General features: G+C 46.9%; 1 protein-coding gene across 3 annotated transcripts in view; it reads left to right on the plus strand.

Moving 5' to 3' along the window:
- Nucleotides 1–21,145, plus strand: part of VANGL1 (VANGL planar cell polarity protein 1) — a 63,975-nt gene extending 42,830 nt beyond the window's left edge. For all 3 annotated transcript variants that reach the window (XM_038414492.2, XM_038414499.2, XM_043512389.1), the window contains 4 exons: nt 6,426–6,559; nt 10,801–10,933; nt 13,180–13,414; nt 14,954–21,145. In XM_038414492.2, coding sequence (XP_038270420.1) covers nt 6,426–6,559; nt 10,801–10,933; nt 13,180–13,414; nt 14,954–15,214 — 763 coding nt within the window. In that variant the 3' untranslated portion in view covers nt 15,215–21,145. The remainder of the gene's footprint in view (nt 1–6,425; nt 6,560–10,800; nt 10,934–13,179; nt 13,415–14,953) is intronic.
- The last annotated feature ends 5,532 nt before the right edge of the window (nt 21,146–26,677 follow it).

Genomic DNA, 26,677 nt, shown 5'->3' on the forward strand with positions numbered 1-26,677 from the left:
CCTAAACTGTCTTTAAAGGGAGAGAAGAAGCTGACCTAGGAAGTGATTCCAGGAGCCAGTCCAACAAATCCTTCATACTTGTATGAAGTACATGTTCCTTTAACTGAACCATTAGCATGCATTCAATTAATAGAGCCAAGGATGAAGTGTTTACAAGAGCAGTTCTGTTGCTGCCATACAGTCAGCAGGAGAGCAGCTGGGGACTCCTTCCCTCCCAGGACATGGTAAATCCAAGGACTGGCCGTGTGGATCCCCTCCCTAGCTGAGAAGATTGTCCAACAATTGCCTGGGGTCCTGCTCCTTAGTCATGTATTTAAAACAAATTCTGGCCATCCCAGTGCATTTTCTGAGCAGGCTTGCGGGGTGAGGAATTCTGCGCACTTATTCTTAGTTGCCTGTAGACTTCAGATGTGGTTGTCTGACAAGAAAATGTGGTTTTCCTTTTGTTTGAGAGAATGAGACTACAGCCCAAGTAAACTACAATGGAATATTGTTGCTGTTGCAATAGTTTGAAGATCTTGTTCTGACACAATAGTTGAACAGGTTTCTTAAGTCGTTTTAAGTGTGTGTTCTCAGATATAAAACTGAAATGCTGCTCCCGCTGCCTCCAGTTTGAGACAACCTTAACCCTGCACCCTGGCAGCCACCTGGGTCAACGGAAAAGCACAATAACGTTCCCCTCCCTTAAGCTCTTCCAACCAGGAGCAAGTACTTCCTGGATCAGTGGTGCTGCCCAGAGCACAGTGAGGGTACATATGAATAATGCTGACTTGGAGTTGTGGTAGGCACAGGGAACACAGCACATTTACTGAGAGAGGGTAAGGTCCTGTGATGTTCCTATTCCATACTGCCATCCCTACAGGGGCAGATTCCAGTTTGTGTGGGAAGTGTCATCTTTATCCTGGGTTTCCAGGTTTTGCAACACTTACGTTTTGGGAACTACACTGTAATATCCTTGCAGGACATGGCAAGCACAGGGCAGTGCTGAGTGGTTTCAGCCTCCGTGCTTGCAAGGGGGTTTTCCCTTGGTTTTTGAGAAAGTGGGAGTAACAAGGGGGGCAAAGTTGAGGGACAATTTTGGGAAGATGGGGAAAGTTTCCTGGGCATTTCTCACAGCCCCTCAACTACTAGCAGGAGGCAGTGCCAGGGGATAAGAGTAGTCCTGAACTGGCTTACCCTACATGTACCCAGCAGATCCATATGTTTTAGACTTGCTGTTGATCGCCTACACTAGATGAGCTCAGGGCAGGTCAGTGATTTGACATCTCTGTAGATATGGCCATAGTTTTAGGCTGGGTACAGAGCCCACGTGCACAAAACTAATCACAGGAATCCGCTTAGAAGGGGGCTCGAACTCATGGTCATTGGGACTGCATTTTGGTGCCACTCTCCCTAAGCCATCAGCTAAGTGAGGGTGCCTCACTGAGCTCTTCCTTGAGGATCCAGAGCTCAGTTTCTGCTTCTGCCTGGTCTCAGTATCGTGTGACTGAGCATGGAACGTGTGTCCTCTCAGCTGCCCACCTCAGTTTCAGTGCATTGTGCCAGTTTTTAGAGCACTAGAAAATTTAAAAGTAGATCATTTGGGGGAGAAACTTCTCTCAGGAACACTTTGACCAAACAGACCCCAGTGTGCACCACTAACACAACCCAGGTCTATCAAATGGCACAGGAATCATCAGGCCCATCTGAGTACACCTGTGGATTTTAGATACTTTGTTTAGAGCCATCTCTTCAGAAACCTCTGCTCAACCTTACCCTGGTGCTGGAAGGGTTGCCCAGTAACATACCTGGGAAGACAGGGACTCCAGTGGTTAAAAGTCTAGCTGTGCATTGTTACTTGTCCCGGATTTGATTTGGACATAACTGCTGGGATTGCCTTTCTCTGCTCTAAGCTTCATCCTGACATTTCCGGTCTTCTGCAGAGCTTCCAAGAAGAATCTTCTCCTTGAAGAGAGACTTCAGTCACAGCGTGATTAAGTACATCACTGAAGCCAAGGTTAAGGCCATTTTGGCCTGCATGTTACAAAGTGTTTCGTGATCTGCTATAACTGAAATCACATTTAGCACCAAGTTTCCAAGTGCGGCTGTTCTTGAGTTACCTATGGCAGGAGGGGGAAGGTGTTTCACACAAAGAAAAAACAAATCCCTCCTCCTCAGGGGCATTGTAAAATTTAATTCATTACTGTTTTGTAAAGGGCTTTGCAATCCTCAGATGCAACATACTACTGAAATTATATCTGCTTATTGGCTTTCTCTAGTCGCAGCATGCTCTGACATGACCCTCTCACTGATTTCATGTCACAATATCCAGGAACTTATCTACATTAGGAATATCCTGATTTCTGCAGCCTAGACAAAGGGCAAGTGTCTTCTGCCTTGCCCCAACAGTGATTTGAGGCTGAACTCATGTTGTAAAACACTGAAATTCTTGATGAAGTTTGCTTTACGCTGTTGTAGGTTAGCATAATGCTAGAGCATGCTTTATTTTGTAGCCTATTCTACTGGATGCTGTCATATGTAGGATACAGGTGAGACTTCCAGTTTCAACCATCTGAATGGATCATTTCAGTACAGTGCACTGAAATCTTCCCAGCCCATCCCCTTATTTTAATTGTAAATGGAAGGAAAGTTAACTTGCAGGGGTGCTGGGTGAAGTGTTACCAGCTAATATAGGGCTGAACTCCTTGTAGAGATGCTCTGCCAGGAAAGTCTCAGAACGTTGGCCTGGGAACTTAGCCAGTTTCCATTTGATCTGGAGTCCATGGTGTGTGGGAGGAGAGGAGAGGGCTTTCTGCAGCAGCCACTTTGCTTCTCTGTGCATTACTAAAGAAGCAGCATAACCAGCCTGCAGCAGAAAGCCTCAGAGAATATAAAATCAGAGCTGAATTTTGTGTGTGTATTTAGCATTCTACTCTAGTCAGTTCACTTACCCATCTTAATCCCTCCCTCTAAGGCAGGGGTTCTCAACCTTTTTCTCTCTTAAATCCCCCCACCCCCACCCCACGCATACTATAAAAACTCCATGGCCCATCTCTGCCACAACAACTGTTTTTCTGCATATAAAAGCCAGGGCCAGTGTTAGGGGATAGCAAGCAGGGCAACGGGCCAGGCCCCATGCCACATGGGGCCCCACAAAGCTTAGTTGTTCAGGCTTCAACCCTGGGTGGCGGGGCTCAGGGCCCTGGGCTTTAGCCCCATGCAGTGGGGCTTCAGTTTTCTGCCATGGGCCCCAGCAAATCTAAAGATGGCTATGTTTGGTGGCCCCCAGACCCCTGGTTGAGAATCACTGCTCTAAGGCTTTCCATCTACTCAGGGCTGCACTAGTCCCTGCACTTTCCCCAAATACATCTGGCCACTTTACCTGCCTTCTCACTTGCACAGATGCATTCCTTCTCTGTGTCTTTTTCTCACAGCTGTGGGAAGGGCTGGGTGTGTATTTGGGGGTGGGGAATTCTTGTTGCTTTATAGCTCGTAAGGCAGAGCAGAAATAGTTTTCCTACTGCACAGTTGAGGGCGGAGCTTCCCCTTGAAGTGGGTAGAGAGGTTGAGCAATACAGCCTGGAGGCTCTGATTCAACCATTTGCTCACTCTTCTAATTATTGTGACCCTTCTAATTTTCTTATCTGTACCATCAGTGTCTTAAAAAAAAATTCAAGAGAATTTAGCTTTAAACCAAACACAAAGCCCTGTAAGTGAAATTCTAGCTGTTTCCTAATTTGATGTCCATGTGACTACATGTGAGCCAGAGTTGGTCTGACAGGAGGATTTAGGAAACGATGAAACTTTACTAACATACTCTGTAGCAGCTCTGGAGTGGGGAGGGACCTGTAGTTGAACAGGCCCCACTGAAGGGAATGTCTTAGGGTGTCTATGTGGTAGTGGCATTTTTTTGCAAGTTAAATTCTTTTTCTTTCTTTTTTTGGGGGGGTGGGGTGGGTGGGGGGTCATTGGGGTATAGGGGACGTCTACATTTTAATGTTCTTTCTAGATTGCAGGAAAATTCTTACATTAAAGTTTAACAAAATTCTATCAGATCTATATTGCCCCTGCTCACTGAGGGGTGAGTCACTCAACACACCACCTCCCTGGAGATGCTCTGCCCATTTTCATGTAGTCTTATGCAGCCCAAACTGTCCACGAGCAGAACATGAGCATGACGGTCTGTGTTCTAACTTTGTTCTCAAGAGCTCTTCGCTTTCCAAACCCTTCACCTTTCCAGGCATGTGGGTGAAACTTTGGGAAGCTTGCGCAAAAAAAGTTGTCGTGTAAATATGATGGGGGGGACAATAGGCACTTATTTAACAGCCCCCCAGTTAAAATGACTGGGGTTGACCAACAGAAATTTGGCAGGGAAATCACCCTTGTTGAGGAGAGACACAGTTGAAACTTCAGGTGAAAATTTGATTTTGATTTGTCATTGGGTGAACCTTTGAGAACTGTGTTCTGTGTGCGTGGTACATTTTATGCAACTTTCTCACCAAAACTTAAATTTTCAACAGTGAATGGTGGAGTGGAGTGGGGAGAGAAATATCTCAAAGATTGAGATGCTTTTAAGGGGACCATTCAGAAAGTGGCAAGCACTTGCCTTCTGAAAATCAAACACTTTTCAGGTGTCTCAAGTTGGATCCTCAAGAATCAAGTCTAAAATCACTATTCACTTTTGAAAATCTAAACCTGAGCTTTTAATGTACACAGCTAAGGAAAGTAACTTAGCTGTGCAGTGAAATTTAATGAGGAAGGTGCCCAATTAAAGAGGCACAGCTTGCTCCTCCTTACTCCGCTAACCCTAGGTAGTTGAACAGATATCTGGATTTTGACATTTTTTTGGAAGGCTATTTATGTATTATGTGGGCTCAGAGTAGCATGGTATGAAGGCTTTTATCAACATTAGACACACAGGTTAAGTAACTTGTCCAAATTCATACAGTGAGTCGGTGGCAGAGCTGAGAATAGACTCCAAAGCCATTTCTTGATTCAAACCTTTCCTGCAGTGCTGTCCTTCCTATGTATACGTGTCCTACAACCACCACCTTTATCACACATGTGAGAATCATCTGCTGTTTTCATGGGGGAGTTTGCTTGTTAATGACAAATGTAACTTAATTAAAACAGGTTAGGTTGGTTCTAGGAACTAAAGTGCTAGCTGTTGAGTTCAAATCCTTGTGAGTTAAAAGTGAAACCAGCATGGTGTTCTTGGCTGGTTCCCCTGGGTAGTGACATGAAGAAATCTCTACTGATGAGGGGGATGCTCAGGACAATGGGACATTGGCAGAGCTGTGTGATGGGAGCTAAGGGCTTGTCTACACTGTGCAGCTTTTAGCGACAAGGCTGTATTGACACAGCCTTGTCGCTAAAAGTCAGCATGTGTAAATGGTCTGTTGGTATTCTGTCAGCACTTCTGCCAACAAAATACTTACAGCCCCATGAGCAGCCTTGGCTTTGTCGGCAGGAGAGCGCTCCTGCCGACAAAGCTGCGTTCACATTACCACTTGCGTCAGCAAAACTTTTTGTCTTTCACGGGGGGCTTTTTTTAAGTATCCGTGAAAGACAAAAGTTTTGTCGACAACTTTGCAGTGTAGACAACCCTAATTTGTAGAACATTTCCCTGCTCCATGCCTGATTTAACCCTGGGCCTTGGCTCATTTTGAAACACTTCAGCTTGTAATGTCTTTAAACAATGCCTATCTTTATATTTTGCTTGACAAGCTGATTATGAGGAAAGGAAACCTTGCAGCTGAGCACTTTTTTGTGTTTGCTTTGCTTGTGTTGGCTATTATATTAGGAATAGAAGCCAACTCCAAGGGAGGAGGTGACACTGTTTTACGTCCCAGCCCTAGTGTGGGATGTAATCAGAAATTGTGAATGTTGCTATTATGCAGCCATACTGCCTCAGCCTGTGATCTTATCTGATCTCACAAGTTGTAAAGACTGTGCCGTGTCAGTACTTGGGTGAGACACATCTCAAGAACCACTAGGTGCTGCAAGAAGTAGTATAGAAGATTTGGAGGGGAAAGCCTCAATCAGTACCGAACAGTGCCTCAACCTGAGACTGGCTGGCTGGCTAATATGAGCTAGTACTGCATCTTAACTTCTGGTCTAGATAAAGCCAAGATGAGATGAGCTATTGTTTTCTAGGCTGTCTACAGATTTGAACAGGATACTATGTCAGTTTACACCCTGTTTGCATTTAAGAAGCTTTTCTTAGCAACTGTAAAGGCAAACGCTTCACTCGAAAACGAAAGCTAGAAGATCCTGGAACCCAATTCCACAAGTAGTGGAGTCTGACAAATTTGTCAATTGCAGAATTGCATAGTACACAGAGCCATGACGCTAATAACCACTTTCCCATTAATGGGGTTATTTGTGTTTCTCTATATAATGTTAAGTTGTCTGTTTTAAAATGTTTTGTTGCATTTTATTTCTAGCATCCAGCGAGCTGCATTGGTGGTTCTGGACAACTACTACAGAGATTTCACCGTCTATAACCCGAGCTTATTAATGGCCTCCAAGTCTCGTGCAGCCAAACACATGGCTGGCCTGAAAGTCTACAATGTGGATGGTAGGTGAGGTGGAATAGTTGCTGAGAATTGATGTGCGGGGTGGAGACAAGCAGGACTTGTTATCCTTTGTTCTAGGCACATGCCTACCTTCTCGCCATCCAAAACTCTTGTCGGAAATCTTCCTACCACTTCTGAGTACATTGGTCCCAAATCACTTCACTTACAAAGCAAAATAGAACTTTGTCTTGACTAGGAAAAGTGGCCAAGTTTAGGTCAGGTTTAGCTAGTATGTATTAGCTAAGCCCAATTTTAATTTGATTGTACTTCCAACACAAAGCCTAGATGGGTATGGCACTTTATAGGTAAATATAAGGACGGGCTTAGTGTCCTGCAAGCCTTTGTGAGCTTAGGGCTTGTCTTCACAAGTTGTACCAATTTAAAGGGGTGTTTTTTCAAAAGATGTAGTTAAACCATTGTGAGGCCCTGTGTGACCCCTCTGAACCTGATTTAAACCAAACTTGACTCAATTCTTTGCTGATTAAATCTAAATAAGCCAGGTTTAAACGAGCAGAGGTTGTGTCAGGACACACACAGCTTTGATAAAATTAGGTGTTCCAGTAATCGGGTAGCTTCAGTTCTATGGGGAAGCTTTTAAACTCAACAGGGCTGAAGCTAAAATACAAAGGAGAAAGGCTGTCCCAGGAAACACGGCCAACTTTAATTTCACAGGAGTTGGAAAGTCAGGGCTGCATTATACATGTGTGGATTAGCACTGAAAGTCCTTGCAGCAGAATGTGTTCAGAGGGGATTTGACTTTGCAGAGAGCGACTGTTTTTCACGCACAGCAGGAATGTGGGAGATGAATCTAAGACTTCTTCTGCCCTGTCTTTCGCACATGGCTTATATCTTGCTTTGCATTGTTCGGTGCTCCCAAAGGGTTCAGAGACTGTGTGGATGCTTCTCCAAACCTCCTCTGAACCTTTAGAAAAAAAGAAAAGGAGTACTTGTGGCACCTTAGAGACTAACAAATTTATTTGAGCATAAGCTTTCGTGAGCTACAGCTCACTTCATCGGATGCATTCGGTGGAAAATACCAGGGGGGAGATTTATATACACACACAGAGAACATGAAACAATGGGTTTTATCATACACACTGTAAGGAGAGTGATCACTTAAGATGAGCTATTACCAGCAGGAAGGAGGAGGGAAAAGAGGAAAACCTTTTGTGGTGATAACCAAGGTGGGCCATTTCCAGCAGTTAACAAGAATGTCTGAGGAACAGTAGGCAGTGGGGGTGGCGGGAGAAATAACATGGGGAAATAGTTTTACTTTATGTAATGACCCATCCACTCCCAGTCTCTATTCAAGCCTAAGTTAACTGTATCCAGTTTGCAAATTAATTCCAATTCAGCAGTCTCTTGTTGGAGTCTGTTTTTGAAGTTTTTTTTGTTGAAGGATAGCCACTCTCGGGTCTGTAATCGTGTGACCGGAGAGATTGAAGTGTTCTCTGACTGGTTTTTGAATGTTATAATTTTTGTGACTTTGTCCTCACCCATAACTATTTCACGTTTGGGGACAATGTATACCTTCAAATCAGCGGCACTGTGATAGGTACCCACATGGCCCCCAGTCGTGAACCTTTAGAGACAGCAAAAATTGGACCTGGAAATGTTGCCAGAGCAGCCTCCTTTAGTGAGACCTACTGCTGATGGTGGGCCTAGAAACCTGGAGAGGGGCAGCTTTGTTTTGTAGCACTTCTGGTCCTGGCTAGTGCAGGAAGTGCAGAGTGATGTGAAATAGTGAGTAACATAAGTAATAAGGGATGTAAGCTAGCATATTCTGTTGTAGAAATGGGCAATGTCTGGTCACGGGCTAGTGTCGGGGGAATTTACTGGTCCAGAAGGTATTTCCAAATTTGATTCCGCAAAAGTGTCCCCAGCCTTTTCAGGTTGTAAGGTATTAGCCTTAATTAATGTCATGTTTTCCAATTACCATCTTGCCTCTCTTCTAGTGCAGTTGCAGCATAACTGTAGGAGGTGGCATGGCACAACTGGTGCAGGAAGAGGCTAATGATTTATACCACTGGAAAGCTGGGACTCCAAATTTTCAGAGGAAAAATCCATGATTTTTTTTTCTAACACTAGCAGTCTGTGAGCTAGCATAATTTAAAATCTGAACTCAAGTAGACAAAAGCAAGCTAGAGATCTGGATGGGATGCTTTTTCAGTTCCAAAATCTGTCTGGCAGGGCTAGAAACAAGTGCTTCATGACATTGGATAGGAGGAACTCCCAACTTTCCAGGAGCATAAAGCATTTATTTGTGGCACTAGTGGCTTCTAACACAGGATCTTACAATCACTGTGAATTCCTTGGTCTCTCAGTACTTCTTGGCTTTATTGCCGTAATGAATATAGCAGGGCTTCAGGCATTGCAATATACTGTGCAATCCCAGAGTTTGCAGAGGTATTGGATAGCTTCTCTTGTTACGCTGCAGGGTTTTTTTAATGCACACTGAACTCAGTGGCATAGAAGCATATCCTTTAGAAGAATTCCTGTGGATTTACTAAGTGGACTGTGTAGCTCTAGCCAGGACCCTCTTAGCAGTGGAACAATCTGTCTCGCGTGCTCTCCGCGTGAGAGGACAGTAATGTTGTTAAGACCTCTAATTTGTTGGCAGCCTTTGAGTTTGGTGTTACAGCAGCCGGGGGAGGGGGGGAAGAGGTCTTGCTTAAGTCCCTATTGTGCTGGCAAAATGGGAGCTAGCCCAAAGGCGGTATTTTCACCACCATGCATGATGAATCAGACAATTAATAACTCTAAACCAAACTGGAACTGCGCCTCTCCTAAGCTGTACCACTACACATCATGGCTGTCCAATGAAATCTAACGTGTTTACTCTTGAGAAGCTGTTTGTTTGAATTCCTAGACTATCCATCATTAAACATCAAATTTGTGTCTTGGAACTTAAAAAAAAACCTTACTCCTTTTAAACAAAAAAGCAGCCTTTATTGTGTGAGCAGAGCATTCTTGGAACTGTCTACCCTACAGAATTGATAATGCTTAAAGACTGCCAGTTTAATGGCGTAGACTGGCTCTTAAAGCATAAAGAACAGGAGTACTTGTGGCACCTTAGAGACTAACAATTTTATTTGAGCATAAGCTTTCGTGGGCTAAAACCCACTTCATCAGATGCATGCAGTGGAAAATACAGTACACTGCATGCATCCGATGAAGTGGGTTTAGCCCACGAAAGCTTATGCTCAAATGCATTTTTTTAGTCTCTAAGGTACCACAAGTACTCCTCAGTCTGAATCAGCATAAAGAACAACATGGCTACCACTCTTAAAGCATAGTTACAGTCAGAAAAGTGGCTTTTAAAAATGTATACCTTTTGGGGATGGTTTTATACGTCTTTCTCTGACTCCAGGTCTGATGTGCTTTGTTCATCAAATGACAATACTTTTCCCTCACTCATAGCGCTGCAGGCTGCATGTGGGATCACAGAACCTAGCTGGGCCATTCCTTCATTTTAAAGCATCACTAGTAATCAAGTGATAGATACTTACTTGATACTGATATGCGATGTAGAGCAGACTTCAGCTCCTTTTCCTAGAGCTGAGTGGGCTCTGCTAATAGGCATAAAAACTCTTGAGTCAGATGTAACTTTCAGCCCCACAGAGAACCAGTATGGAGCCCAGAGTTACATTCTGCAGAGTCGCTTCTCTGACAGTAACTACATTTTTGAATGTCTGTCTTTTGTCTAAAGATGATGCCACTGCCCAGACATCCCAGTGTAGCTTTGTGTTTTCCTGAGTGTGGCTGTTGTGTCCATGTCTCTTGATGTTCTTCTTTTCTGTCTGTCTTTCTCCCCCTCCCAACTCCTCTTGTGCTCTCTCATTGTCTTGTTGCTGAAATGTGATGTGTTCCAGCTGCCCTTGTGGCCAAACTGAAAATGTATATAGCGGATGGTAAGTAACATCCTTAGCACCGTGTCTCCTAGTTTGTGTAGTCAGTCACTGTAACTGTTTGGCTACTTCATCCCCTCTGAATTCTCTCTCCCATCTCCACTGACTGCAGCACTTGGAGTTAACAGGAAATATTCCCTCCTTATGCACGCTTCCCAGGGAGAGTATCTGCAGGGAGGGTTTTTCACCCCCTCTCCCCCTCCCCAGAGCATTGGGCAAGAACAGCCCCACTTGGCCCACAAAATGCCTGTGACAGGCACTCTTGGATTTTGAGCCTTTTCAGCTCCCGTTCTGCAACAGTAAAGTCTTCCTCTGACTTCTGTTTCCCCTTGAAGGCCCAGGTAACAATGCTGCTGGCCAGTCCCGGGCCATGATCGCTGCTGCTGCCCGGCGCAGAGACTCCAGTCACAATGAGCTTTACTATGAAGAAGCAGACCATGATCGCAGAGTTAAAAAACGTCGAGCAAGGTAATGCTGTCTCCTTCACGTTGTAGCGATTGTTTCCTGCCGCAGTCAGTTTGCTGGCCTGCTGGATTCTCTAACTGTATCTGAACAGCTGGGTGGGCCCATAAAAGAGGGGGATTGGATTGAGCGGTTTTTGTTGAAGAAACTGAGCGTTCAGTATAAATAAAGTCCTTTATATTAAAAACAAAAAAAAACCCAGACACCCAGGGGCAGCAATGGCTTGTGACAGGAAGTGCTTAGAGAAATGCATACGCAAAGAACATGTATAAATGTTCCAGATCAGCTAACAGAATGTTAGGGATTAGGGAAGGGTCCAGTGCCTGAGAGATCCATCACAGCTCAGTGCATGAAATCCCATTATTTCCCCAAGTAATCCAAGGGCTGAATCCATAGCGCTGTCAGTGCCACCTCATCTCTACAGGGAGGAATTCTTCCTCCTTCAGAAGTAGGTGAATGCAGCATTTGATATGGCAATACAACACTTCAGCTTAAACTCTGTAGTCTTACTGTCCATCTGAACACGTTTGGTAGAGGCAAGGACATGACTAGCTGGATCTTTCCGCTGGAATGGTCCTCTGTGCATACCAGTTCAGCATGTTGTTTACAGGGTGTTATTCACCTTCAGAATTAACACCCAACTGAAACTAACCTGGGTAGGTTTCAGAGTAGCAGCCGTGTTAGTCTGTATTCGCAAAAAGAAAAGGAGTACCCGTGGCACCTTAGAGACTAACAAATTTATTAGAGCATAAGCTTTCGTGAGCTACAGCTCACTTCATCGGATGCAAATGCATCCGATGAAGTGAGCTGTAGCTCACGAAAGCTTATGCTCTAATAAATTTGTTAGTCTCTAACCTGGGTAGGTAGCACCTCGGAGCTATTGTCTCAGGCAGGTCACCTGCAGCAGGCTGAAGTCCCTGAGCTGAATCACAGTGTAACCAGAGGGACTAAATGAGTTGCCCTAACTGAGGGTTTAGAGTCAGCAGTAAAGTGCTGATATGATGTTTGTCTCCGTGCTGGCTCAGCCTGACCCCTTGCTGCTGGTCAGGCTTTCTCCAGTCTCTCAGCAAAAAGGGAAGCATGTGTCTCTGGGCTTCCACGGGCTTCCTTCTGTGTAATCTAGCAACTTGGGTTCTTTTCACGTACTCACTGAGCTCAGCTGGAGCAGCTGCTGGCTTAAAGACAAACCATCATTTAGTGGGAGATGCTGGCGTATACATGGGGAATCTTTCTAAAACCATCAAAACTTAACTAAAAAGAGCTCTGAGGACCTCCTGCTGTTTCCTGCACATATCTGACTGAAGCTTCCTGTGTCTCTGGCTCGTCTGTGATATGTCTGTCTTCATACGTGTGATAGGCTGACAGTGCAGCTTCTCCTTGCGTTAATATCTAAAGGTTTTGTATGCAGGGCATTGTACAAAAGTCCTTATTAGTGACTTAGTTCCATTCATTTAATCCAATGTGAAACATGAGTATTTTACAATCCTACAGCTTTCCTTTAACTGCACTACTCTCTTTTACTCGTTCAACTCGGCTAGGGTAGCTTTTGAACATCCTCTGGCATCTGTGTTGCTTTGCTCCAGTGGGGTCTGAGTTTGTTTGCACAGCTGTGCTGAAACAGGGATGGTTTGCATAGGATGCGTTCTTGGCTGCAAGTGCCCTGAGCTAGGACAGGGAACAACCCAACCCTTGCCGGATGCAGGGCCACTTGGGCAACTTGCCAGGAGCCTGAGGAATGCAACCCGGTTTGTATAAAATGGAATAGAGTGCAGGTCATGAATATGGAGAGGGGTGTGGAGACTGTGGGTCCCAGTGTATGCAGCACTCTATCTTGAGCCAAGCACCTTCTCCCAGATCAAAATTGGAGTAATGCATGCTGGTTCCACTACTCTCATATCGCAGTACTCCATATGAGAGCAGCTGTGGGCCTAAGTTGCAACTGGAGGCAGGACTGTCTAGTGACCTGAACACAAGACTAGGGCCAGGAACTCTTGGGTTTTAATCCTGGCTTTGTCACTGATGTGCTGGGTGATTTTTTGAGTGAGTAAAAGGAAACTCCAGTTCACCTCTCCATGCCTCCATTTCCCTTTCTATGGAAAGGGCTAAGTGACTTGCCCGATGTCACACTGGGCCAGTGGCAGAGCCAGGAACAAAGTCCAGATCTCCTGACTCTCGAGCAATCTGTGCCCTAACCACATAACCTTCCATCCTCCCGGATGGTGAATCTGGCTTCCTTGTGTCTTTTTTCCTAGGCTTGTGGTTGCAGTGGAAGAGGCTTTCACTCACATTAAACGTCCCCAGGCAGAGGAACAGCAGAAAGCTCCAGGTGAAGTGATGGATCCCCGTGAGGCAGCCCAGGCAATTTTCCCATCCATGGCGAGGGCTCTGCAGAAATACCTTCGCACCACCCGGCAGCAGCACTACCACAGTATGGAGAGCATCCTGCAGCACCTGTCCTTCTGCATCACCAACAACATGACGCCCAAGGTAACGCTGCCTTCAGCTGAGAGCCAGAGAGCTACAGGAAGTGTGTGTGTGAGGGAAAAGGGGGGTCAGGCAGAGAGTAATGAGACTTGAGGGCTGCTATCGATGATACGGTTGGTACATTTCAGTCCTTTGCTTGTAACTTGGCGTTAGGTCTTAGAGTGAACTCAGACCCCACTGCCCCTTCTCCTGTCTGCCTTTTTAAGCGGTGATCATCAATGAGCTACGATCTCCGCAATTCTAACAAGCCGAGTGGGGTCAGGCCTGGCTGATTCTTGGTTTGGAGACCTCCAAGGAAAGCACAGATTGGTACAGGAAGTGATGTTAGCGTTTCAGTAGGGAGCTCTCTAGCTCTGTGCCTTAGGGTGGTGGGAGGGGTGGAGTAGGTGATTCAGGAAGGAGCAATTTTCCCGCTGCCAGCACTGACCTCAGAGGCGCAGTGCTGGGGGTGCTGTTCTTTGGATTGGATTTCTACCCAAGGAGCTGTGGCTGCTAAAGACCCCATGGCACGGTGTGCGTGTGTGTGTGTGTGTGCAAGAATAGGAGTGTTAATCTTCATGTCCTGGCTAAACCCCCAGTTCATATGACTGCATTCTGCCTCCCTACATTTCCCTGCAGATGCAGCAGAAGAATTATGCTTCACTTCCTGCCCTAAGTTGCTGTGCAACTATTAAACGGCTGCCACAGTCCTTTCCAGAAGGGGCTGCATTTGAGTGCTGGGTAAAAGGCTTGGTGCTTTACCTATAGTCCTCGTTGGGGTGAAGGCTGATGCAGAAATGCAAAAGCACTTACTATCTTACCAGTATTAGTAGCCATATGTGATAGTAGCAGGGACACTGTGGGCAGGATGGTCGTTTTAGGCTGGCTTTCACACGGGGTCTGTTATGACCTTATACCAGTGTTTGAATCCCTGCAGGCTCTTGGCATGATGTGTGTTGACAGCAGAACTTGCCCCCTGAGTTTATACAACAATATCAAGTAAACTGCTTGAAGGGATGCTTGTTCTTCCAGGTGTCTGAGTTAAAGTACTTTCCTACCAAGGACTGAGTGGGTCACGGAGACAGAAATCTCCTCCCACCAGGACAGGGGATTTCTCCAGGTCAAGGATGGGGTTTTTTTGGCAGTGGATTGTATACATGGCAGAGGGGAAGTTGTGCCTTGCCCAGGCTGCTCCTTTCTGGAGAGAGAGGCCTCAGCTCTCCAGCGCTGTCGGACCTTTCCCCGGTGCTAAGTTTGTATTTAAAAGGCAATTTTGAAATCGGAGCCATAATTTTGTGAACTGACTGGGATGAGATAAAGCAGATCTCTAGCTGTCACCTACTTGTTCAGATCCTGGGTGAAGGAAATGTCAGGAGGAGAGGAAGGTTTACCAAGTGTACTAGCTGAAACAATTTGCTACAGGGAATACCTCTGTCCACAGGGCTAAATCATGAGATTGAAAGAAAGTGTCAAGGCAGACCTGAGTCATGGGGGGGTGGAGTTCCCCTGGCACTAATTCATTCTTTGGGTCTGTGTCTTATGTGTCTGTGTCTGTCTGTCTAGGCATTCCTGGAGCGTTACATCAATCCAGGCCCAACCCTCCAATATGACAGGGATCGCTGGTTCTCCAAGCAGTGGACGCTCGTCAGTGAAGAAGCAGTCACACGTGGATTAAGGGATGGTGGTGTTTTTGTTCTCAAGTGCTTGGACTTCAGCCTTGTAATTAATGTGAAGAAAATCCCCTTCATCAAACTCTCGGAAGAGTTCATAGATCCCAAATCTCACAAATTTGTCCTTCGCTTGCAGTCTGAGACTTCGGTTTAGGGTGCAGGGTGGTGTTCTCTTCTTCTTGTGCTTTTGGATTTTGTGTCCCCAATGCTGACTGAAACTGGCAGATGACAGACCAGTAATATTTGACCATCTGCACTTTATTTGGAAGAAGGGCCAGGGGTAATGGGTTGGGATATCTATCTAGAAAGTAGTATCTTAAAAGCTCACAAGGCAACTTGGTAGAGTTAGCTCAGCCTTTAAGACAGAATGGTCCTCCTTGTTTTCCAGGCATATTGTAGACTCTGTAAACAAACATGGCCTTTATATTTCCTTTGGAGCCCTGCCTTGCAGTGATCAGTAGTGTGCGTACGTTTCCCTTACTCAGGCCTGACCTGTCTCTGCATCCTGTGCGTGTAGATTTCTATTGGGAAGCAGCTTTTTCTCATGTATAAAAGTCTGCGTATGAGGGAGAATATACAGTTCCCCTCCTCTCAGGAAGGAGAGTGTGGTGGGTGGGGAGAGAATTGATAGTTGTTTGTAAACCAGGCTGTCTAGTGGTTGAAGAGCCCTTCCCCCTCTAGGGATGCTCTTCTCCAATAGCACTGGACCCCTGTGAATCAGGGGGTAGCAGGGATGGGTTTTGCCATCTGTTTCCTTCAGTTGCTTCTATTGCTGATCATTGTATGGGCACTACTCGTTTTGCAGCTGTTTGAATTATTACCAGATGTCTTAATGAGATGTCAGGGGATTGGTGCATAAATACCCTTGGCCCCTTGATCTCTAATCCCTGCCCCACTAATTTGAATGTCCCATGCTCCCTCTCCTCTCTGTCCCCTTTGCAGCTTTCTGAATGTGTTTCTCTAGCAACGGCTCCTCTGGGGTCAGTCGTGTTATCACGTCCTCCCCACCCCCTTTCCCGATATATTTGCACAGTTACAGCCTGGCTGAGTAAATGTTCTCCTAGGAGGTGTGTGGCGTTTACCTAACCCTGACGGCCTGGTCCCAAACAAAGGGAGCCTGTGCAGGAATGTGGTATCATACTTTAGAAGTGCTTCAAGAGCATCTTGAAGGAAGGGGGAATGCTTAATCCCTGTCCCTCACAGGGCCCAGAGAGAGTGTGAGCAGGGGAAGGACAGACCTTGGCTGACACAGGTGGTTGAGTGCCATAGTTCTTTAAGACAGTATATATAAATGCACTACAGTATATTCATCCCCCCCAACCCCACTGTAGCTAAGAGAGATCGAACTGCGTCTGAATGTTGCAATTGCTTTTTTTTTTAAAAAATCCCTGACCGTTTACCCCTAAGTTACTGTTCTCTTAGGTATTCGTCACCAAGCTAGCCTGGAATTTGTTCTGTTCTTGGGTGAGGAAAGCTTAGCTCTCCAGAGAACTTACTTTTTAAGCCTTTTTTTCTGTTAGTGCAGCTCTGTTCTCAAGGTTTTTAAACAGGTTTGTTTTAAAGCTTGGCCTAAACAGAGCCTCTTGATCTGAACAGTCTCCCTGCACTCTGAATTCAAGGAATGTTTGGGTTCAGGTCTGCACTCGAGAGCCAGCTCCTACTTCAGTCATGAGCAAAACCAAAACCCCAGTTCCAGACGACTTCCAGGCTCTGGGAAAGTTCAGTACAGGATCTGGAGTGGGATTTCCTGGCTTGGGCCTCTAACTTTATTTTGATGAACAGGAATGTCTGGGGGGAAGTCTCTTACAATGTGAATGTCTTTGTTTTGCTTGCTTGTCTTTGTTACAGACGTTTAACACACTAAGGCAAGGTACTTAAGTGGGTCCCATTGAAGTGTATGGGACCAGTCACATGTTCAAGCAACTTGGTGAACCAGGGCCTAAAGTGGTGATTTTCAAGTCATGGCCGATCTGTGGTCTGCCAGGCCCTTCCTGCTGGTCCTAGGTATCTCCTATGGTATTTATAAGGACCCTACCCCCTTTGTATTTATGCACCAGTAACGATTACAAAGAAGCCAAATTGCACTGGTGGTTGCAGGGTGTGGGATGGGTCTGTGGAAGGATCTCTTCTCATTGCCACATGCCCTGCCCTAAAGCACACCCAGTTCTTTCAGTCAGGCTTTCTGGCAGTTTTTGTTGGTTTTTAACAGTTGTGGCCTTTTGGTGTATGTTCATTTTAAAAACTCTATTGGTTTTGTACCATTTTTTTAAATGAAAGTCACATAGTGTTGTGCATGATGCATCATAAAAAGTGAGTTTCTTTAACCTTTGGATAACAAGTGCAACTGGAGAGGAGACTCCGTGGGGCAGGATCTGTGGGGATAATTGGATAAAGCTGTCATCAGGGTTGAACTGGCTGTCAGAATTTAGGGCCCCAGCCCTGGCTTAGTTGGCTCAGACGTGTGAATTTAGAACAAAAGCACCCAGTATGAATTTCCTCCTTTCACGATTCCTGCCGTACCAGCTCAGAACTGGAAGTTGTTTGACAGTCACTTTGCTCAGGAAACATGTCTTTCTGTTTTTAAATGTGTGTCAGGATTTAACACAAAACCAAATAGAAGCTGAGCGTATTCACAGCTGCTACATAACCTACCTGCTGCAGTTCAAAGTGCCACCATTTCTGTCTGTCACTGAAAGGGGCGCTGTTAGCGTAAGCTTCCTTTAAATGGAATGCCCTTAACTTTGTTACTGCTAATGCTTGAGAGATCTAAACCCCAATGAGAGAGGAAAAAGTCATTTACTCTTTGCCATTTACTTTTCTGCGCTTCACTGAGCTTGGAAGGAGAGGTTAGTGGTTGGCATGGGGGACTGGGTGCCAGGACTCCTGGGTTCTATTCCCTGCTTTGCCACAGGAATCACTGTGAGACCTTAGGCAAGTTACTTCACTTCTCTGGGCCTTCATCTCTCCATTTGCAAAAGGGGGGACCATGATGATATTTACCTCACAGGGATGTTGTGAGGCTAGACTTGAGATTTTCTATCGAAGCGCAAACTGTCTTCTAATAAAGATTTGAACAGTGAAACTAGACCGGCCTGTTTCACTTGCCATTTACAGTCTGTTAGTGGATGAGAATCAGGTGTCGGGGACAGCAAGGTAGTATCAGCATTTCCAACCCAATCCCACAGTCCTTGCTTTACGCTCATGTCCATGGGAAGCATGGCTTGCAGGCTTTGCTCTGAAGGGGGCTGTTTCACTCCGATCCCCCTCCCCTTTTCTCCTCTCTTTTATTGGAATTTATTTAAATGAATGGAAACCTACTTTAAAGTGTTTAAGCCTTTGACCATAAGCTAAGTGACCGAGGAAATTCCTATTGAACAATGTCAGGTGAAGCCCATGTATGGCTGAGCCTTTCTCTAGGGGCTAGGTCTCCTGGTTGCTCAGGGGTGAGCGATCTCCTTGCTCCCTGCTATTTCCCCATCTCCCCACTATGTAGCTTGGACTGTCAAAGACACTATTTCATGTCTTTGCTCTCAGTCAGCAGCATGGTGCAAATCCTAAAGCCTGGAGGGGTCGAGCAGAACCTACCAAGTAGATGCAAGCAAAGCTGCTGTGATCAGTTTGAGATCCATGGAGATTGTTGAGATGGCTTTTCTGTAGTAAAGTAGTATGTGGTGTTTGTAGGGTGGAGAGGATGGATAGTGAAAACGTTAGGGTCCCTGGCCCCTCGTAGGAACGAAGGGGCAGATGCTTGTCTCCTGGTTCTTGCCAGTCCCATAACTAGGACCGTAGCATAGTGAAAGGCAGTGTATGAACTGAGCAGTCCACCAGAAACACAGTTGAGATGCTACTATTTTCTCACCATGGCATGTGGATTCAGCATGCTGCCCCTCTGCTCTGCAGGGTGAGGAAGGAATGGAACTGGAATGGACCTAGAGCAAGGTGATTGGTGGTAGCGCTCCCACCCTATGGGGGCGGAGTGGAGCAGATATGGTCCCCAACCAACCCTTGCTGCCAGGGGGCTAGGGTGACTTGCTGCCTCCATCAAGTGCGTTCTATCAATAGCAGAAGAGGGTGGTAGTGGACGAATAGGTGGCTGCTGGTAATCTCACTCCCCTAGGGGGCAGGGGTGCTTGATAACAGAGGCAACAAGCAGAGCGACAAGGTGGCATGACACAACTCTTGCAACTGGGTCTGATCTAGAATAGGCCTTGACAGCGGCCCCCATTCCGGCATAGCAGAGGAATAACAAGTCATTAGTGTCTTTGGATGGGGCAGTGGTGATAAATATAAACCAGCTTTCAGCACCTCTGCCCATGGCTACTCCTATCCTCTTCCCTCTCCCCCCCTCTGCTGGGCTGATCGCCTCTGATGACCCATTTGCCAAAAATACCCACTTCATCCTCTGTTGCTCTAGCCTCCACTCCCATCTCCCTGTTGTGTTTCTCAGGCCAAGAGCCTGGTGAGGAGCTTGTAGCAGGCAAGATGGCTGTCATCAGGAACACAGGCTGGAGCTCATGATAAGGCAGGGCTCTTGGGTGGATCCCATCCTTATCCCAATCTTGCCTCCCAGTTACAGGAAACCCTTCCATTTCCCCCATGCTCCCACCCCTGTTGCCATGGACTCCACCAAAAATCCTATAAAATCACACCACTACCAGTTTCTTAAAAACTGGCAATTCCATTTAGCCCCATGCACTGCTTTAAAGTCTTGTTGGCATAAATGTATTTAAACAGTAACGATAAAGAAGCCTGAAATATCACAAACTTGTTTACCCTGTTTCGTAGGAAGACTTATTCAAGTCGATTAAGCTAACATAGCTGTCCCATTAAAAAAGCCTGCAAATCTGGCCTCCCCTCTTAAAAAAATATAAATTGACTTTGGGTCTTTGGAGAGAACTGTGTTCTGGCTCCAGACTTTATCTTCAAAATGTCCTTAAGTTTTCAGTCTGCCATCCAATAGACATTTAGATGAATGTGCAGATGTCTGTTTTCATGTTCAGCTTGTATTTGTACGTGCTGTCCCCTTGTAGGTATGTGCATTATTCCTGTCTAATGCCTGAAAAGCCAGGGGTGGTTGTTCAGTAATGCCCATTAGGACTGTATGGAGAACGACACACTCTTGGGACCGAGTCATAAAACTACTTCTGTAAGCGGGCGGTGTGGCTGCAGGTGGGCAATGGGATGGATACACGGATCCTTTCACCTCCCGTTGGCTGGCTCCGACTCCTTTAAAGATGATGACCAAAAATTACTGTCTGACAGGTGTTCAGTAACCTGTGCGACTTCAGTGCTGATCTATTTGGTTCCTCTTGAGCCAGGTCTCCACAGCACCATGACTGCCACAAGTATGGCCTCTCCGAGAAAGGGGCCCGTTAATAGAGACCAAATTTTCACCCCATGTGGCAGGGCAGTGTGTAGCAGAAGCATTGTGCCTCTACCACCCATACCTGTCCTGTGCATAGAGAGGACTGAATTCTCTAGGACTGTTGATCTGGCACCTTTCACCAGCATTAACTAACTCACTTGGGGGGGGGGACACATGTGCACACGTTCATTTTGCTGTGGTTTCGCTGCCTGCACGGAGATCTGTCTGTGAAGGATTCTTACACTCCTCTGTGCCTATATCTTGTAATGAATACGTTATTCTGTACTGTGGGCCAGGATCTCCTGGCTCCCACACAACTCTTCTGATCACTGTGTAATGTACAGCCTGATACTTTTTTCTACATAAACTGCATATAGTAAGGTGGGTTCTGCTGAGGTTTTCTAATGAATAGACACTAACCAGCCTCTTGCTGCATATGTTGCTTTAACTGCAGTGATACGTGGTCTGAAATAAATTCTGAAATCTGTTTTTGTTTTCCCCCCTCGTCCCAGTTGTGAACTTGAGTAGCAAACTCCTGGTGTCTGATGTTCATGCACTGTGTGTCTAGCAGAGTGAATTGTTCTGTTCCAAGCTGGGTTCTCTTAAGTTATAGCTGGATGGTTTTGTTTTTGAACTGAAACATGAAACCATTTTACACTTTGCATATTTTGTACAGTAAAAATCTGAAAATAAACTGAAAACAGAAATTCTGTGCTCCTACGTAGTCGTCTTTTGATTATTTCAGCCGGGGAAACATCTTCCCCCTCTTTCTGAGCGTTCTTTATGCCTCGAGAATGCCACCCTGTAAACAAGTGCCATAGCTTTTTCAGGCTAAACCTCCAGTCACCCTCATTGCCCAATTCTAGGCCTCTTTCATCTGTCCTGCCACAATAGGGGACATGTTCATTTATCACTCTTGAACTATGAGACCTGTAGGAGGCTGGGCTGAATGCCTTAAATCTCAGATTCGTGGGAGGAAATACAGGACATGGGGCTGGAGCAAATTGGCAGTGGGGGAAAGGAGTTAGAATTCAGTAGGTAAAACTACCTACTCCCTTTCATTTACTTTGAGCTCGCGCCACCTGGCACACAACCTAATCATGAAGTACCAGAGCTGTTACTCAAACTTCCTGAGACTCCTGATTGGAGTCTGACCTCCACTAGAGTCTGAGGGGGCTGGGGAAGCAGCTGGAGCAGCAGTTCTTAGGGGTGGTGCCTTTGGTGTCTACAAAATCAGGCCGTGTTATATTCAAACAAACCAAGCAACGTAGCTCTTGAGCACTTTCTCAGCAATAAAGCAAAAAGATATTGTTACCACCACTCTGGTTACACGACCTAGCTTACAGAGCCTCAACTCTCATCTGTTGCCAGAATCAAGGTGGGGGAACAGCCCTCCAGCACGTCTTGTCACCAGCTGGACTTGTACAGTTTTGTTGCAGACTGTAGGAACAAGAGTGTGGAGTGATTCCACAGGCACGGCAAATGATGGTGCCGATGCACTTGGCCTCCCAGCGTCATCCCACAAACTGTGCCCCCCCCCCCCCCCACAGGCCAAGCATTTGCCAGGCTGCTGTCAGCACTGCTGGAGAAATGGTTGGAAAAATCCACAGGATGCTGCTGTGCTATGAAAAATACAATGCAACAGTTGCAGAGATAAGAGCAGTTAATGGATAAACATTAGTTCAGAGAGCCTCAGAAGGGGATTTCTTCTCCTGGGATTACCAAACAAGGTTACAAAGCATTAATCTCAAACCAGTAGGAAACAGGAAGGGTGGTGGGGGAGCACTTGGCACTGCTCAACACCACTCCTCTCCTCCCCTCCCTTCCCCCCCCCCCCCCCCCAGCTTCCTGATCCTTTCCCCATTGATTGGTGTATCCCTCTGGGAGCTATTTGCCCTTGTCCTGCAATGCCATTTGTGGTGGCCAGCACTGGGAGTTGCCTAAGGAGCAGTCCCTGGTGATCTGAAAGAAATAGTAGAGGGACTTCAGTGAAAAATAAATTACAGGCACGAATGAGGGCAAGCTGCTCTGTCCTCCAATAAATAATAAACCTCAGATTTACCTGGTGGTGCTGCAGTCACTGCTGGCCACTCCTTGTGCGTGAGAGGAACTGCCAGACTGGATCAATCCCAGTGTCTGTCTACTACCCTGTCGCTGGTAGTTGCTAGCAGCAGGTGCTTGAGGAAGGGGTGAGATCCCCACAGCAGGCTGAGGTTGGGTAATCTACCCCTCATGTTAGGTCTCATCCTGATCCTGATAGAATCCCTAGTCATGCCACCTGGCCCTGCTCCCCACCCTCCTGGCTCAAGGAGCAGTGGTGGTGGAAGGAACTGGCTTGGCTGGAGGTACCTGCTCCTGCTGGCCTCTACTTGGCTGACTCCCATGTCTGGATCATAGGGGGAAGCCATGAGCTTATCGGAAATATGGGGTTGAGGCTGCAGCTCCGGTTCAGCAAAACTCCCATCAAAGTCATGTGGGTTTAGCTTTGAGTGTGTGCTCTACGCACAGGATCCAGCCCCATGACTGGTAACTGACAATGCTCAGCCATGCTTGTTTATCACCGGTTTGTGGAGTTTAAGTGCCTTGCTGGGGTCGTGGACCTCTGGCCGCCCTCGTCCATGGTGCCCTCCGCATGCAGGGAGGTAGAACTTCAGGGGCTGTCCTTGGGCAGGACAGAGCCAGCTGTTGGAATGGCCTCTCGACTCTGAATGGGACTAGTAGGTCCACTGACGTGTTGAACTAGACCCAAAATCCAGGGCTGCTCAGAAAGCAACTCCTCCGGAGAGCTGTGCGGGGAAGTGTGTATGTGTGTGAGGGGGTCCCAGCACTGACTGGGGAAAACACTGTATAGGGGCATGGTCTACTGGTTTTACATGAGCTGGGTGTACAGCGTGGCTGCTCTGAAGACTGCAGGGAGTGATGGTACTAGCAAACATGGCTGCTGCATGTCCTTCTGTCCTAGGGTCTGAAGTTAATAGCTTGGCATTTTCTGCTGGCAAAACACCTTGTGTTGGCTGAGTAGAGGGGTAAGGTTTCAAGGCCACAGAACCAACCTTCCGCTTATGTCACTGTCCTTTATTGCTGGTATTGAGCTACGCTGGCACTCGCTCCAGCATCAGAACTAGCAGCTAGTTTTCTCTGGGAGGTGTTGGAAGAGCCTAAGCTTGGGGCCAGTTAGAGGCATAGGTGTTGAGTATTTGGGCCCTGAAGCACTGGAAGGGGTGGGGTATCTTGGGGAATAGGATCCCTCTGCAGCACGCTATGTCACATCGGGTATGCAGAAAGGGCGGATGTGTTGTTGGGATTGGCCAGCAGAGCGTGGTGTTGAAAGATTGATCTGAGTTTATCTTGGACTAGGAAGGCCCTGGGCTCGGGTTACAGCCCATTCTGGTACTGACAGATAAGCCATTGGGTGAGTGTGTCTTGCCCCTTGTCATGCGCGTGCTCACACACACACACTGGTCTGCTACACAAGCGCACACATGTGCACAGCATGTTCGTGGGAGGGAGAGGATGGCGTGATACTGTGTGTGTGTGTGTGTGTGTGTGTGTGTGTGTGTGTGTGTGTGTGTGTGTGTGTGTGAGAGAGAGAGAGAATATGCACAAGCAGGATGCTCAGCAGGGCCATCCCTAGGAGGGTGCAGGACCCAGGACAAATCAGCCCCTGTCCGCCCACCTGCCACTCTCCTCCTTGCCGCCCGCCTGCCTGCCTCCTCACCTGAATATCGGGGGGAAATGGTGTCCCGATCGTACGTTGGTTGGGACAAAGGGCTCTATATCGGGACAGGCCTGATTTTATCAAAATGCGGGGGGCCCCCCCAAGCATGGGGCTTGAGGCAGTTGCCCCAATTCGCTCCATCCAAGGGATGGCTCTGATTATCAGTTACTTTTACAGAGAAACCAATGTCTATTTCAGGTCCCATGCCCCATACCTAACTCACACAGCCCTGATTCATGTATACCTGTTGGCCTGCAGTAGTAGATTATCAATAATGCTGAGATGCTGCTTTAGCATAGCAGGAAGGGGCGTTTGTCCAGGTTTCCTGGCTTTCTGAGAGTAATGGCGCCCCTGTGAAGAGGGCTTTCTCCAGGCACACATTAGATATTGATCGCTAATCAAATAGGTCTACCCCTCCCTCCCATATGCTTGTACCACCATTAGGCCTAACTCGTAATCTCTGACCTGTGGGAAATTCCTTCCCAATTCCACGTGTGGCGATTGGTTAGACTCTGAATCTTTGAGCAAGAACCATCCAGCCAAGCCCATGAGAGAGACAATACTCTGCCACCTCAAAGCGCTGCCCCACCCCATCCAATGTCCCTTTGCCAGTCATGGCTGTACGTAATACTTCAGAAGGAGATTTAAAAAAAACCCCTCCCATGATGCATTTGGGGGGAAATTCCAGCTGCTGGTGGCTGGCTGAAATCCTGAAGCATGAGCTTTTAGGAACATAAGACACTTGTTGCTTGTTCCATTTGCTATGCATGGAGATCAGCTAGATATCATGACCTTGAATTACTTTTATTTTAGTTTAAGGGAAACAAGAAAGAAAAGGCAAGTCAGTAGGGGAGAGCTCTGTGTGTGTGTGTTTGTCTTCTCTGTAACATGCTGCAGCATCTCCGATTTAGGGCATGGCTATGATTCAAACTTTTGCCAACACAAGTTATGGTGGCATAAAGCTGTCGCAGTGTGTATATCACTTGGGTACGTGCATACCGGGGTCCTGGCATTGGCGGTGTGTGTACTCACCAGGAGTGCTTCTATTGATGCATGGTGCAGTGCACCATGGGTAGGTATCTCACTGTGCAACTCATCATCCAGCGCACTGTGTTTTGGAAAATTCTGGCAATGCATGCTGGGGAAGAAATGAGTCACACAGGGGTTGACTGGTACTGCAGGATCAAGTTCCCATAATGCTACTTTCTCAGCCCCATAATGCCATCTCTATCCCATGATTTTTGCACCAAATTTGAATATCCCATGGATCCAGGCAGGACTAGTCACTGGCCATCATCTTTGACAGAAGCATGGAACCTGCACAGCTCTGCACTATTATCATGAGTGTTGCAAACACAGAATGCACGATCCACTGGTATTTGCAGCACCACAACAAGAGCCATGGGGAACATGATTATTTCCTTGAGGGCAGACTGCTGTGGGACATAGCAAGAACCAGTTCAAGATTTTTGGTGGTATTCATGAAGCAGCTGCAAATGGTGGAGCACCACTTCTGCGCCTGAGAAATGAGCACTGACATTGTAATGCAGGCTTGGGATGATGAGCAGTGGCTGCAGAACTTTTGGATGTGCAAAGCCGCATGTGAGCCACCTGTTCAGGGAGGCTAACCCCTGGTCCCGCCCCTTCTGCTCAAGGCCCCACACCTCCCCTGCCTCTTCTACCCCCCCTCCCCTGCTGGAGCCCAGATCCCCCCCCCCAGCCGCAGCTGCTGGTCCCTCAGCCCCAGGCTGCTGGAATGCCCCCAGCCCCATAGCACTGGGTGGGTGGTGTGGCCTCAGTGCCCCCAACCCCAGTGCTCCCAGCCCCAGAATTCTGGGCCACACAAGCACTGGCCCCAGCCACCCCAAGTCCCAGCCCCAGCTTGGGCCACAGGGGAAGAGCAGGAAGCAGGAGGGGGTCTGGGGGTAGAGCATGGGTGGGGCCACGCCTAGCTGTTTGGGGAGGCTCATCCTCCTGTGGCTTGTGATACCTATCACCCATGCAAGGCCACATTCCTGGATCTGTGTGCAGAACTCACCCTAGCCCTCCTGCACAGGGACACCAGAATGAGATCTGCACTGATAGTGGAGATGCAAGTGGCAGTCACATGTGTAAACTTGCAATGTCGTATTTCTGCCAGTCAATGGGAAATCATCTTGGAGTTGGAAAATCCACTCTGGTGGCTGTTGTCATAAAAGTATGCAGGACCATTTATCATCTCCAGCTATACAGGACTGTGACTCTTGGCAACATGCAAAACATAATGAATGGATTTGCAGCAATGGCGTTCCCAAACTGTGGTGGGATGATAGATGACACACACATCCCTATTTTGGCACCGGCCACCTTGCCAAAGAATACACCAACAGAAAGAGCTACTTTTCTATAGTTTTGCAAGCGTTGGTGGATCACCAGGGACATTTCACTGACATCAGCTTTGGTTGGTCAGAGAAGGTGCACAATGCTTGCATCTTTAAAAACACAGGACTGTTCAGAAAGCTACGAGTAGGGACTTTCTCTCCTGACCACTGGAT

This window comes from Dermochelys coriacea, chromosome 1 (assembly GCF_009764565.3).
Source record: "Dermochelys coriacea isolate rDerCor1 chromosome 1, rDerCor1.pri.v4, whole genome shotgun sequence".
Lineage (NCBI taxonomy): Eukaryota > Metazoa > Chordata > Testudines > Dermochelyidae > Dermochelys > Dermochelys coriacea.